This window comes from Labrus mixtus, chromosome 9 (genome assembly GCF_963584025.1).
Source record: "Labrus mixtus chromosome 9, fLabMix1.1, whole genome shotgun sequence".
NCBI classification, from domain to species: Eukaryota; Metazoa; Chordata; class Actinopteri; order Labriformes; family Labridae; genus Labrus; species Labrus mixtus.
The window spans coordinates 1717098-1730662 of NC_083620.1; the positions used below are offsets into that span (position 1 = coordinate 1717098).

At 40.8% G+C, this 13565-nt stretch overlaps 1 protein-coding gene across 4 annotated transcripts in view; it reads left to right on the forward strand.

Annotated features, from left to right (window-relative positions):
* The window catches only part of b3gat1a (beta-1,3-glucuronyltransferase 1 (glucuronosyltransferase P) a), a 78266-nt gene extending 67649 nt beyond the window's left edge, over positions 1-10617 (forward strand). For 2 of the 4 annotated variants that reach the window (XM_061045889.1, XM_061045891.1), the window contains exons 4-7: positions 926-997; positions 1105-1616; positions 7326-7622; positions 10495-10617. In XM_061045889.1, coding sequence (XP_060901872.1) covers positions 926-997; positions 1105-1616; positions 7326-7622; positions 10495-10581 — 968 coding nt within the window. In that variant the 3' untranslated portion in view covers positions 10582-10617. The remainder of the gene's footprint in view (positions 1-925; positions 998-1104; positions 1617-7325; positions 7623-10494) is intronic. The other 2 variants (XM_061045892.1, XM_061045893.1) reach the window with 2 other exon arrangements.
* The last annotated feature ends 2948 nt before the right edge of the window (positions 10618-13565 follow it).

Consider the following 13565-nt stretch of genomic DNA (forward strand, 5'->3'; position numbering starts at 1 on the left):
TTGAACATCTGGCCATCAGCAGATTGTGTTAATCTATGTGCTGCAGAGATATCCTCCTTATGTTGGAGGTGCGAGTGGTGCTTGAGCAGAACAGTGACAAAAGATTGCCATTAGCACAATGAAAAGACATTAAAAAGCCTAATGATTTAATTATCTTATTCTATTCATCATGACCCAAAAAACACTCGGGCCAGAATATCACAGCCTTAAACTCCGGAGTCGACTCAATGTGTGCCAGCTGATTCTCTTTCATGTATTTACAGGTCTTAACTAAGCAGTCACCTTTATTCTCACATAGACACTCAAGTGTATTTTGTCTTTCTTACAGATTAAAGACATTAGAGAGAGATAGAAGGTTAACACTGTAGTGCTGCAGCTGCTGTGATCTTTGATGGTGAATTCAAATGTTCCAACATAATCACAAAAGTAGAAAAAAGCTTAAGATGAAGTATTTATAGTTTTCTACCCCCTTCACAGATTGTTTGCTAGAAAAACATTCCCCAAAAAAGGAGAAAATAAAGATATATGTTCTATAGAAATCAATGCAATAAAGAAAATCAGTTGACATTTGTTATTGGTCGTATCTGAATTTCCTTCATGCATCTGTGCAAAAACATTCATATGGCAAAATAACTTCTTGTTGAGGTGTTGATCTCTCGTTAAAATAATAATTGAGGCCCCCCCCCCCCCGGAATGAAAAGTGGTAGTAAGCATGTGAAATGGAGTCTGTGTTGAGTCCGGATCTAAAAAACAGAGGGCATGACTACTGGACCCACATACCCGCATTTTCTTAATGTGTTGAGAAAGGCCTTAAGGCAACACTCAGGGAATAGCCGGGCTCATCTCTCCTCTCCCTGTGCTCTTGCTGTCTCTCTGTCCATCAGCTGTGTTATCCTCTCACAGTGCCTGCTTTCACTTTTTGCAGCCTGTCACCACCTAGTAAAAGAGATCTTTATCATTCCAGAGAGGCTTGCAGTCCGCCACCACCGGCTCTCAGGTACACTTTACCCCCATTGGGTTTAAGTCACCTGAGGAAAAATATACAAAGGGCAGCCCAAGGTCGCACTAATGTCTTACATGTCTTCTTATCCCCCAAATGTGCAGATGACGGTGTGGAGGGGAAGAGGGAGTCAGGCGGCCCGGCTCAGGACTCTAAGGAATACTGTGCTTCAGATAAGGACATAGTGGAGGTGGTGAGGACAGAGTATGTGTACACACGGCCTCCACCCTGGTCTGATGTCCTGCCCACCATCCACATCATCACCCCGACGTACAGTCGCCCGGTGCAGAAGGCGGAGCTGACGCGGTTGGCGAACACGTTCCTCCATGTTCCCAACCTGCACTGGATCCTAGTCGAGGACTCGCAAAGGAGGACGCCGCTTGTGACGCGACTTCTCCGAGAAACTGGGCTTAACTACACCCACCTCAATGTAGAGACACCCAGGAACTATAAGCTGCGGGGGGACACTCGGGATCCTAGAATCCCCCGGGGCACTATGCAGAGGAATCTGGCCCTGCGATGGCTGAGGGAGACCTTCAACGCCAACAGCAGCCAGGCTGGAATCGTCTATTTTGCTGACGACGACAACACGTACAGCCTGGAGCTGTTTGAAGAGGTCAGAGCTGGTGTCACACGTTAAACCCTGCTGATAATTTACTGCTGTTCATTTCATGCATTTTTACAAACTCCTGTAAAAATGGGTGGAAAATGTCTAGAAAAGAGGCTCAGTGACAGCACGGCTTGATCTGACAACACATGTTTTAAAATGTGGTGCAGGAGTAGTGAGTGTAAGTTTGCAGGTCAAGACAACAGCAAACGATGGATAGCATGAACTTGAAGTTGAATTACTAATAAAACACAGATGAACCTGCTGTAGAAAATGATTCTTGCAAGAGGCATTTTGCTTATGCAAAAAATTTAAAATAAACAAGACATTTGCATGCTTCAAAACAATTCTATGAATCGACAAGGAATGATAAAATTACAGTCGTGTTCTAGAGAGAGAGAGAGAGCGAAAGAGAGAGAGAGAGAGACAGTGGACGAGAAGGTAGAAGGTGGACTTGCTAATGCACAGTCTACAGTGTGCAATTACTCTGACCCACTCTTCACAAACCTGTGATATTTTCTGATGAGCTGACTCGAACCCATTGTCAGGTGAATAAGTAAAACAGACAACAATGACCACAAAGAACATTTTCATTTTCACATTACATTTGTGGTAAGTTATTACAAATTTGAAATGTATTACATTCAAAGAGAATTATGTATTATGTTTGTAGTAGGCCACTGCTGTTAAATTTATGGGATTATTACATTTAAGATGCACGTCTGTATAATGTTTGTAGTTTATTTCGTTGGTGGGTGTTTCAAACCTTCTTCATGTATCATTTAATTAGGTGCAGAGTAACTACAAAGAATGTGAAGTCCTTCTCAATTCCTTATCATAACACAATCACCTCATTCTTAAATCTTACCTACAACACTAACTAGCTTCAAGCATAACTCCAATGCCTAAGCATTAGCATCATGCTCTGTCTAACATAAGAACCAAACCCTACAGTTTGGAACTCACAAGTTTTGCTTCCAACTTCACACTTCACATTTTTTTTTATTCTCGAGGTCCAATCCATCTTCAGAAGCGGCACCACTGATGTAAACTTAAGTTCCATGTGCACAGTTAGTAATTCAGGTGACCTCGGAGATTTCACAATTCTCAGCAGAAACAGGGAGGCGTGCCAGTTTATCATATTCAAAAAACTTGAAAGCTGCGCAGCCATTCGGCTGTAGAGGAGAGCTTTGGATTGATCTGGAAAAACTCAAATTGGCGAGCCCTCAGCAACATATTACGTCCAGTCATTTTGTGCACAGCTCAAGTTAAAACTCCTGCACAATACTGTTTTTCAATACTGTTTATGTAAGTTCCTTCTTTTGTAATAGGATTGAATCAATGTCTTCATACACAAGTCAACTTTTCTAAAATAATTATTATGCTTTACAGTTGATCCATTCAGCTTAAAGGCTTTATATGTGATGTTTTGATCCAGCAGATGTCGCCCTTGAGCACCAGCATGAAACCAAAACAACTCGCGCTGCATTGTTGTGTTAGCATGCTAATGCTAGCGATCTTTATTATGCTCGTATCTTCATACTGCATGTAAATTTACCTGAAATGAGCGTGATCTAGAAACACAGTTAAGCAGTGAGTACAGTATGTTATTCTTCTTTTCTCTAGTCCCTCAATTAAACAACTTTTATACACGAGGGGAGGAGTCAGCCGGCCGTCCCGGCGATGTAAACAAAGTGAAGATAGGACTCTGAAAACTCTGAAAACATCACAGACAGTGGGACTCGGGTGTTACACCCATTGTAGACAGTCATGACTCACAGAGTTATTTTCAGAGGATATACTTGATTTATATTACATTTAAGTGTGAAAAATCACATAGAAAGCCTTTAAGCTAAATATATGATATTCAGCAAAACATTCAATAAGAATTCAGCACTTGCTAACCATAGTTCATAGACGTTTTGTAAGTAGTCGAAGTATATCTCAGATACTTTAAGCATTTTGTTTTTTAGCTATAAACAAGCAGAGCTCCAGGGATGGAGAGCTTGTAGACAGAAGTTTGGGCGTGTAATCAGTACATCTCAGGCCATCCATCTTGACATCAGTTGAATTACCTGAGCGGACACGGTCTAGGTCCTCTGAGTATTAGCCTCCAGTCTTGTTAGTAGTGCAGACGGGGTCTGTAGTAAATGGAGCGCCGGGTATTGACGGGGCCTGTCATTACCTTTCTCTGGGAATCAGCCAAAGTGCTCCGTCTCCCTCAGAGGCCCTCCATCACCTCCAACAGGCCTATTTATGGGCCAAAGACATGGCCCTGAGTGAAGAGGAGGGGGGGGGGAGGGCAGAAAAGGAATTGGAGAGATAGACATAGAAAAACAATGAAGGAGAACGTGACAGCAGATAGATAGAAAGCAAGAGTGGACTGCAACTACAGTAAACAATATGACATTCTTATACTTCTGCAAATGATAGTAGTTAAAATTACCCCTCTAGTGTAGAGACAGGGTTGAAAATGTGATGTTCTGCCGGAGGTGTTTATAGCACAATGAACAACTTTGTTAATCCAAAGGGATTTTTTTAGTTTTGAGCAAAAATCTGAAATTCAAAATCACTGGGAACAACCAAATTATCAGCCAATAAAAGAAATACTCAAATCCATTCAAATCTCTTTACTGTTTAAAAGCTTAAGTGAGGTAAGACCATAGACCTTGAACAACTGTTTTGTTATGCTTGGAATAAAGCCCAGGTTTATACAGTATATGTACAACAAGTGAGTGTTTAAAAGAAGATGACATAAACCATTGACATTATAGTGCGTGGTTCAAACACACACAAGAGTGGATGTAAGATGTCGAGATTGCACCAAATGAAAACGTCAACAGTTCTTTTGAGTGCAGATGAAGCACAGAGCTGCAGGCATGACGCTTCATTTCCTCAGAGTGACACAGAGACAGTCGACTTCAGAGCAGGTAAAACAATACGCTGCAACAGAAAAAAAAATCTAACTGCAATTATTGTTCTTTCTTATCGGTGGTGTTAGATAATTTGGTGCAATAAATTGTCAATGGAGATACGTATTAACACCAGCAGTGTGGAGTATAAAGTATATAAAGTCATTCTATCACAGTTTGTAGCTCATACTGGTTTTTCGCATAACAAAAATTCAAAATGTTCATACAAAATGTATTTTTCACAGATTAAGTAGAAAGAAATTGACGAGTTATGTGGCTTTATATGGAAAGTTTGTTTCCATCCCAAACTACAAAGTTATTGACTTGTTAGCATGTTCTATTTGTAACCAACAGCACAGCCAGCACACTGTTCTCAAACGCATCCTTTAAGAATAACTATCAGCAGGAGAAAGGGGGACATGTTATTAGAATGTCTGCTTTAATGCTGGCGCAATCAAATGTAAGAACATGTAAATGTTCTAATGATTTTGCATTTGCTTACACCCAAGAGATCACTGAGAAACAATTATCAGAATGCAAAATATCACAATTCTATCATTATTTAAGCTACTCGGTTTACATGAAACTAATAAAACAAAATACTGCTGAACTTTGTTGCCCAATTTGTGGCACTTCCCTACATGTGGGTAGTGCAGGAACTAGAGCTATTTGACCTGGGCGGATATACCCTCCAGATCCTGCAGGCAGAACACTTTTTTACTTTTCCATAGTGTGTATTTGAAATGAATGAGTCTCTTGACATTACCCACATTGCTTTGTGCTTCCTTTTGATCTTTGATTGTATATATATCTATGAGGGAAGACATTTGACAAAGCAGGTTGGTTAGTGGCATCAGTTATTGCATGGGAACAAAAAAAAATACATACACACCTTTAGGTTAAAGTGTCATAAATAATGTGACACCAACTGATTTTTTAGTGGAAGTGTCTTTCCCCCATATTTAGGGCTAGACAAGCATCATTCAGGTATTTACTACTATATGAGTGATTGCTGTCAGATGGGGCCACTTAGGGGGGTTTCCTACTGTCATTGCAAACTTTTGCACATTTTGAGCCACTGCTGTGTTTTAAAGTTCATCAACCCTTGGGGGGTCCCCTACTGGCCTGAAGCCCCAAGCAGTTGCCTGCCTTGCCTGCTGAACATGAAGCATATTTTCTGGAGAAAAAAAAAAATCCAAGTGCTGCTAAAGGAAATCATAAAGGGATAATCAGAACATAACTCTCAGCGTACATGTAGGGCCGATGAAAGATAGAAAACAAACGTTAAGAGAGAATAAAACATTGGATCCTGTGTGTTAAATTATAGCAGCATGCTCACAGGGCCACATGCACAGAAGCACTCAATATCTTCCACCATTTACGCCCAGAGCTCATTAAGTCCCAACAACCCTGCCAAATCTTATCAAGGCACCCAGCACAGTCGCTTTCCCTACAGCTCAAATCAACTGATTCCCTTAAGCCCCCCCCGGCCAGCCTCATGCTGTTTACACCCTGATAGTCTCTGATCCCCCTGAACTGACCACACAGCAGCCCATCAGATCACACACCAATCTAGCACAGCATCCCAAATGCAAGGAGGATTTGAATGTGATTAACACAAACCCAAAAACCATGCTTCAAGATTCTCACATGTACAAACCAGCTTGCATACAGACATGCTCTGCAGACAAGCGCTGTCATTTATCTTAATCAAGCCACTATACATGCACTTGCCCCTTCATTTGAAATAGCCCCTGCAGTATCATTATTTCTGCTGCATTGAGTTTGAGTTCCCTCATTGTAAAAAAATGTATCTTTTATTGCTGCAGCACCCCCATGCTAGAACGGCAAAGACTCACAGAGAGGCAGAGAAAAGAAAAAGAAAAGGGCGGCAACATCGTTTGATGATGGAAGATTAAAAAAAACTAAACTTAGAGGAGGATGGTAGTGCTCTTGTGTGGAGAATCTCCTCAGCCAACTAGCGGCTTGAGCCACTTGTTCTAATGGCCTGGCTCCTTCAAAGACTCTTGGAACTGTCCACGTTTACTCTCTTAAAAGATGGCTGCATCTAATTAGCTCAGTGTATGGCAGCTGGGGTACAATGTGTGGGATCTGCCCTCATTTCTGTGTGTCAGCTGCTCATAGCACAATAGCTTGGTGAATGTTCACCGTCATTGGGTCGCCTTCATAGTCTAGGCCTGTGAAGACTGTTTCATCATGAGCCGGGGATCCGGCCGAAGATTTCTGCCTTTTAATAAGACAGTTTTTTCTTACCACTGTAACTTTTGCTGCTTTGCTAAAGTGCTCATGATGGATAGGCCGGATCTTTGTAACATAGCAATGAGTAAGGTCTTTTACCTGCTTTTTGTAACATAACAATGAGTAAGGTCTTTTACCTGCTTTTTGTAAAGTGTCTCCAGATAACACTTGTTATGAGTTGACGCTATACAAATAAAAATTGATTGATTGATTGAAGTGGTTGTGTCACTCGTACAGAGGCTATAGTCCTCATCGCAGCAGTCGTGGGTTCAAATCTGATCTCGACCTTTTGCTACATGTTATCCCTCACTCTCTCTTCCCAACATTTCCTCTCTCTTTTTCTGCTGTCCTATCCAATAAAGGCAAAATAATAAAAAAAATGATCAGAATGAATGATAGCAGCAGCTCTAATGACCGCGCCTCCGCTGTCAAGATGGCAGCTAAATGCTCAAGTACTGTGTCTCACTGTCATGTACTCTTCTTATTCAGTTGACTAATTTCCTCTTTTCTCTCCTCCATCTCTCCTCTTGACGTTTCCTCTTGCTAGATGAGAACGACTCGGAAAGTTTCCGTGTGGCCTGTGGCCTTTGTGGGCGGCTTGCGGTACGAGTCCCCCAAGGTCAATGCAGCTGGAAAGGTGTACGGCTGGAAGACAGTTTTCGACCCGCATAGGCCCTTTGCAATCGACATGGCTGGCTTCGCTATCAACTTAAGGCTCATCCTCTTCAAGCCACAAGCCTATTTTAAGCTCCGGGGGGTAAAGGGAGGCTACCAGGAGAGTAGTTTACTTCGGGAACTCGTCACACTCAACGACCTGGAGCCTAAAGCAGCCAATTGCACTAAGGTAATTTCTTTCTTCTAATTGACTTGAACACTCAGTAGTTAAGGGGTTTTTGTGGATGGAAAAAAAATGATTTGAATGTGTCAAATCTTAGCCAATGGTGTAAAAAAAAACAATCAAAAACTGCCAATTTATGTATGTACGAAGTCAAGTCCTGCATTCTAATCCTATTAGAGTAACAGTGCAAAAGTGTAATAAAAAAAATCTACCTGATATAATTTAAAGTAAAAGTGTTTGTTCTACAGTCAAATGGAAACCGATTGATCATTTTGCACAACTAATAACTTCTTAATATAATATTTGGTCATTGTACGGTGGTTCCCAACTTTGGGCTCCTTCAAAATGTCAACAGATAAATCTGAGAGCTTGTGAGATGATTAATGATGTAGAAATGAAGTTAAAAAAAAGTTTTTTACAGCAATTTTCTTCCTGGCACACATTAGTGACACATTGAAAAGGGCTCCACGACCCACTTTTGAACCACTGCTGACAGAGGTCACAGGTGGGAGCAATGTTCAAATTAAACTATTAATTAAAATGTATTGGTTTATCATGGGTTTGATCATGAAATCTTAATAAGAGTAGGTATAGCCAAAACAAGTATAAAGTGTATAACTTTATGTTTATGTTATCATCGCTGTTCAAAGCATTCTGAAAAGTTGTGGTCAGTGGTGGCCTGTTGGAGTGGGACTGAGGGTGGTTTGGGTGGTGGGATGAGTGAAGGAGACAAGAGGATGTGGGGAGGGATGAATGGCTTTCTATTTTGTATTTTGTGCATCATACAGTGGTCAAGATAATGTAATAAAACATATATAAAAAAAAGTGTCTAACTTTAAAATGTAGAGTTGGATAGAGAGGCATAAAACTGCTTTTCACTTCTGGTCATAGCAAACTTGTAACCTGCAAAGCCATGTGCTGTATATTTTCACAGTGCTATATTCAGGCAGCAAACTAGACATTATAGCAGATGGGTATATTCTGTGTCAGACGCAATGACATAAAAAAAACTTTGTAGCTTCAGTCTATCAACCTTATTCCTCTTCCAACCATAATACCAGTAAAACCAAACACATTATTTTTCATGAATACATAAACAAAGTCAAATAAACTGATCGTTCTGTATAATATCAACTTTGCAAAAGACACAATGCATTTTATTAAAGACAGTTTCTGAACCTCAGAAATACAGGAATTATGTAAACTTGGGACACATTTCTGGTTACTTAAATGTATGTGTCTTTGTTTTGAGAGAGCTGCTGTTTTAAAATGTTCTGAATTTTGCTTTATCCTCATAATGAGTGTGCTTAAAAACAATAGGTATTGATCATTTTAACCCTTACAAAAAAGCAAATTAAAGCAAATTTTCCCCAAAACAGTCTTAACTATTGCTTCATAAGAAGACCAAATTATGTTATAAGGGGGAAATGGATTTAATATGATCTTGCAACATTCCATATCAGTTAATACAAAATGGTAAATGTTTTCTTGTTGGCTTATCCGGACAGGTTGATCATGTTGGTTTATAAGCTAAACATGCTTCTTTAAGTTCCCTGAGCTTCTATAAATGAACATATTTCATTTATTGAGGCTGCTGTTTTGCACATCCTCCCTCAAGTTTCTTTTCACCTTCTTCTGCAATATCTTTATTTTTAAAAAAAACATGAACACAGGATGATTTTGTTGTGGTCACAATGTCAATAAGTGCAAACTTGTTGCTGAGAGGTTTAGTATCATTGATTATATTTCTTGCACTGCCCACTCAAACTCTTCCACACAGTAACATGTTTGAGAAAGAGCTTGTGAGCAGCAGTAGCAGCGTTCTTCTCCATGCCCGTCCTGCTTACAGCTCTTGGTCTGGGTCACATCTCTTAAGCCTCTCTGGGCAAGAGGAGTCAGCCAGAGGGCTTTAGCTCGCCAGTATCCATCCTGCGATCACCTCCACAGAGGCACACACACAAAGAGAGAGAGATGGACACCGAGAGACACTTTCAGCCAGCTTTCTCTCCTGCTACCTCCCAGCCATTCACAAGGGTAAATGAAAAGAGGGGATTCAGGGAATGGCTGAGAGAGGGGGGGGGGGGTGTCAAACTGATTACAGATGAGCGAGGGGATGGACAGAAGGGCGGGAGGGAAGGAGGAAGAAAAAATGGAAAGTCGTGCATGGGCATCTCTCTTCCTTATAATCTAACACTTCAGATGCGAGCGTGACTATTAACCTCCCCCCCCCCCCCCCCCCCCCCCCCCCCCGATACACCTGAGCAAAGAGGGAGTGGGCTCCTGGCACATCTCAAACATGCCCGATGCATAATTCATGGCCGCTGCCACAGTGTGATGAAAGGGGACAAGTTCCAACACAGAGAGGAGCGGGAGGGAAATGAGCTTGACATTTTTTTTCTTTCCCCCCACCCCTCTTCTCCTTGCCATCCTATCCCTGGATGTTTTCTCTGGTCTGAGGGAGGGGGGGCAAATGAACCCAGTCTGACAGCTCTGTAACACACTATCATATACCAAGGAGAGCTGTGCAAAAAAAACTAAAGTGCTTCTGCAAAAAGGGAAAAAAAAGCTCATACTGTGTGTCGAAGCCTTTTGAATCACCTGTCATTTGAAAATTAGCCATCATCCCATGGTCTGCACAAGACTTTACACAGGCTGTGACATCTTCGTAAGATAGCACACTCATGTGGTCCCTCTTCACTCCCCTCTAATGCTGGGTCCATGCTCAAGCAGCTCTTTACACACAGGCAGGTCCGTTTGGAGCTATAACTAGAATTGACTGTTTTGAAGAACATGAGGCAGAGACTGCTCTGAATGAGTGCATTAAGGGAACAGCATGTTACTAATGCCGCTGTCATTTGTGTTTCCCTTTTCTCACAAGATACTCGTTTGGCACACAAGAACGGAGAAACCTGTGCTCGTGAACGAGGGGAAGAAAGGATTCACAGACCCCAATGTGGAGATTTGACCCTTTCCTCCAGGGTAATTATTCTCTGTCACATACAACATTAACCCTCTTTGCTCTTTAAAGGCTTTATATGCTCCATCTTATATGATTTTTTGATCCAGCAGATGTCGCCCTTGAGCACCAGCATGAAACCAAAACAACTCGCGCTGCATTGTTGTGTTAGCATGCTAATGCTAGCGATCTTTATTATGCTCTTATCTTCACACTGCATGTAAATTTACCTGAAATGAGCGTGATCTAGAAACACAGTTAAGCAGTGAGTACAGTATGTTATTCTTCTTTTCTCTAGTCCCTCAATTAAACAACTTTTATACACGAGGGGAGGAGTCAGCCGGCCGTCCTGGCGATGTAAACAAAGTGAAGATAGGACTCTGAAAACTCTGAAAACATCACAGACAGTGGGACTCGGGTGTTACACCCATTGTAGACAGTCATGACTCACAGAGTTATTTTCACTTTTGATTTCTATTATATTTAAGTGTAAAAAAAATCGCATATAAGCCTTTAAACAAATATCCTGCAGAAGGGAACCAGCCATGACCTTTACCACGTTCTAATCAAATTCATCAAACAACAAAAAGAGCAGGTGTTCTTATTATTTCCGATTATATGGAGCGTTCATTTCTAAATGTGATTTCTCTTAAGGCCCAATCACAGCAGCTCTTGTACTTAATTAAATGCCACTAATGAAATAAACAGGTTAAATTGACGTATATTAAGGTTTAGCACTCTTTCTCAGCATATCTTAATCCTTTCTATTGCAGGTGATTGGCCTTGGACCTGCAGAGGAGGAAAAAAAAGAAGCTGAGTCGCTTGATAAGTGCAACCAGCGCTCGAGTCTTAATCATGAGAAAAAAAGGAAATGGGGCCTTTGAAAGAGGATTTAATCCTCTTGGCTGGATCTGACATTTAAAAAAAAATATGGACTCCATCAGTCTAAATGTATCATATTAAAGCACAGATTAGTACGAGGCGGCTGGTTGCTCGTCTGGACTGAAGACTGAAGTGCAGAGGAGACGACGCATCACAGGGCGGACTGTGGACGGACGTGACCTGCACATTCACGGCCAGCTGAGGACATCCTTACAAAAGAGACAGCACAATATAACAAGCATACAGCCAGCAGATTCAACCAAACAAGCAGGTTCAAGACTATCCTTCACCTCAAATGACTAAGGGGAAAAAAAAAAAAGACTAATATTGTCTGGATCTGCCCGTGGTACGAGAAGAGAGGAACTCCTCTCGACCACGAGGAGAAACATCATCAGCCCGGACAAACACCCAACTCTGAGAGCAAATGTGTCTCGTCTGGATTTTTGCAAACACAAACACAAACACTGCGAGGGGAAGGAATGTTCTTTTGATAACTATGAAATGTTGGCTTTAATTTAATTGAATTCCTTTTGACAAGCACTTGACTTGCTAGTTCAATTCTCTTGACTCTACCTACATGTACTCTTGGGTTATCATTGTTCATTTTACAGTGTCATTATTACTCATGCATTTAAAGTCAACCAAACACTTGAGGAGAGAGACTGCTGTTTTAAATGTGAGCCCCCCCCCCCAACCCAACCCCTCCCCTGGTGGGGCATGGAACACGTTAAATCCCAACGCTCCTTTAAGCACTTATAAAATACACAGAATGATCTCCCTTTGTGTAAATAGTAATTCAGTTATAAACAATCAGAGGATCAATGTTCAGTTTTGACTAAAGCACTGTAAGTTAAAAAACAAAACACAAGTCTCTTCTCTTCCCCCCCCCCCCCCCCCCCCCATGGTGATTTCCTCACATTGACAGATGACATGGCACAGGTTCATTCTAGGCTCAACACATGGATAGAGTTACAGCACATCACCAATCTCATTTGGTAACAGAAACTCCACTTTGTGACGCGTTCAGAACTTCAAAACCAGCTACACGGTAGATTTATGAACGCTGAACTAATTGCAATATTATGACGGAGGATAAGGGCCACGTTAAATTAATTTTAATTTTTTTTAATTTTGAGATTAAAGTCGTAAATTTACGAAATTAAAGTCGTACATTTACGAGATTAAACTTGTAGCCTATTTCCTTATTAGTGAAACCTTTAGGACAAGATGCTCCATGTTTGTCATTTGAGAACAGGATGCTGCTGCTCTTCTGATATGGACTAAAATAACCACTTTATTCTTTTATTCTTTAAAGACTTTAAGAGTTCTAATTTCATCATTTTGCCGCAGGCTGGTCTCGAACTCGTTAATTTACGAGAATAAAGTCGTAAATTTACGACTTAATTCTCGTACATTTACGACTTAATTCTCGTACATTTACGACTTTATTTTTGTAAATTTACGAGTTTAATCTCGAAATTTAAAAAAGTAATATGTTTTTAATATGGCCCTAATCCTCCGTCGTACAATATAAATGCCATATAAAGTTTAATCTGTAAAATAGAGAGTAAGTATAGTGAGTTAAAATGCCCATCGTCTATGCACTCCTATAGGTTCAAACGCAACCTGTTGAAAATGGCCGTCTGTTATCAAGAGCAAAAAGTAGAAGGGTCCCTCTCCTCTCTTAAAAAAAATAAGTCTGCGATGTGAAAGATGTGAAATTAACTAAAAGCTAAATAAGGACGCTCAGGCTACATCTGCTAACTTATAAGACAACTCGCCTTCAAAGAGTGAGAAATAAATCAAACATTCAGATTACTGATGCATGACCCTAAATATTGTTTAGAAGATTCCACTAATGAAACTAAATTATGCTACTTTCTAATTAACAGCAGGCTAAAGAAAAGCACAACAAAAATGAGTTGAGGATTTGGTAGCAACACTGACTGACCACATTCAGTTCTGTGTGTCATGGTTTCACTTTGTATTAGTATCTGTTTGTTGTACATTCACTGGATCACAGCAGCAGTGACGATAGACATCAGAAGGCCAACGCTGCGTGCTGAACACTGTAACAAAGTCATTCTACACCTCATGATAGAACCTCTTCC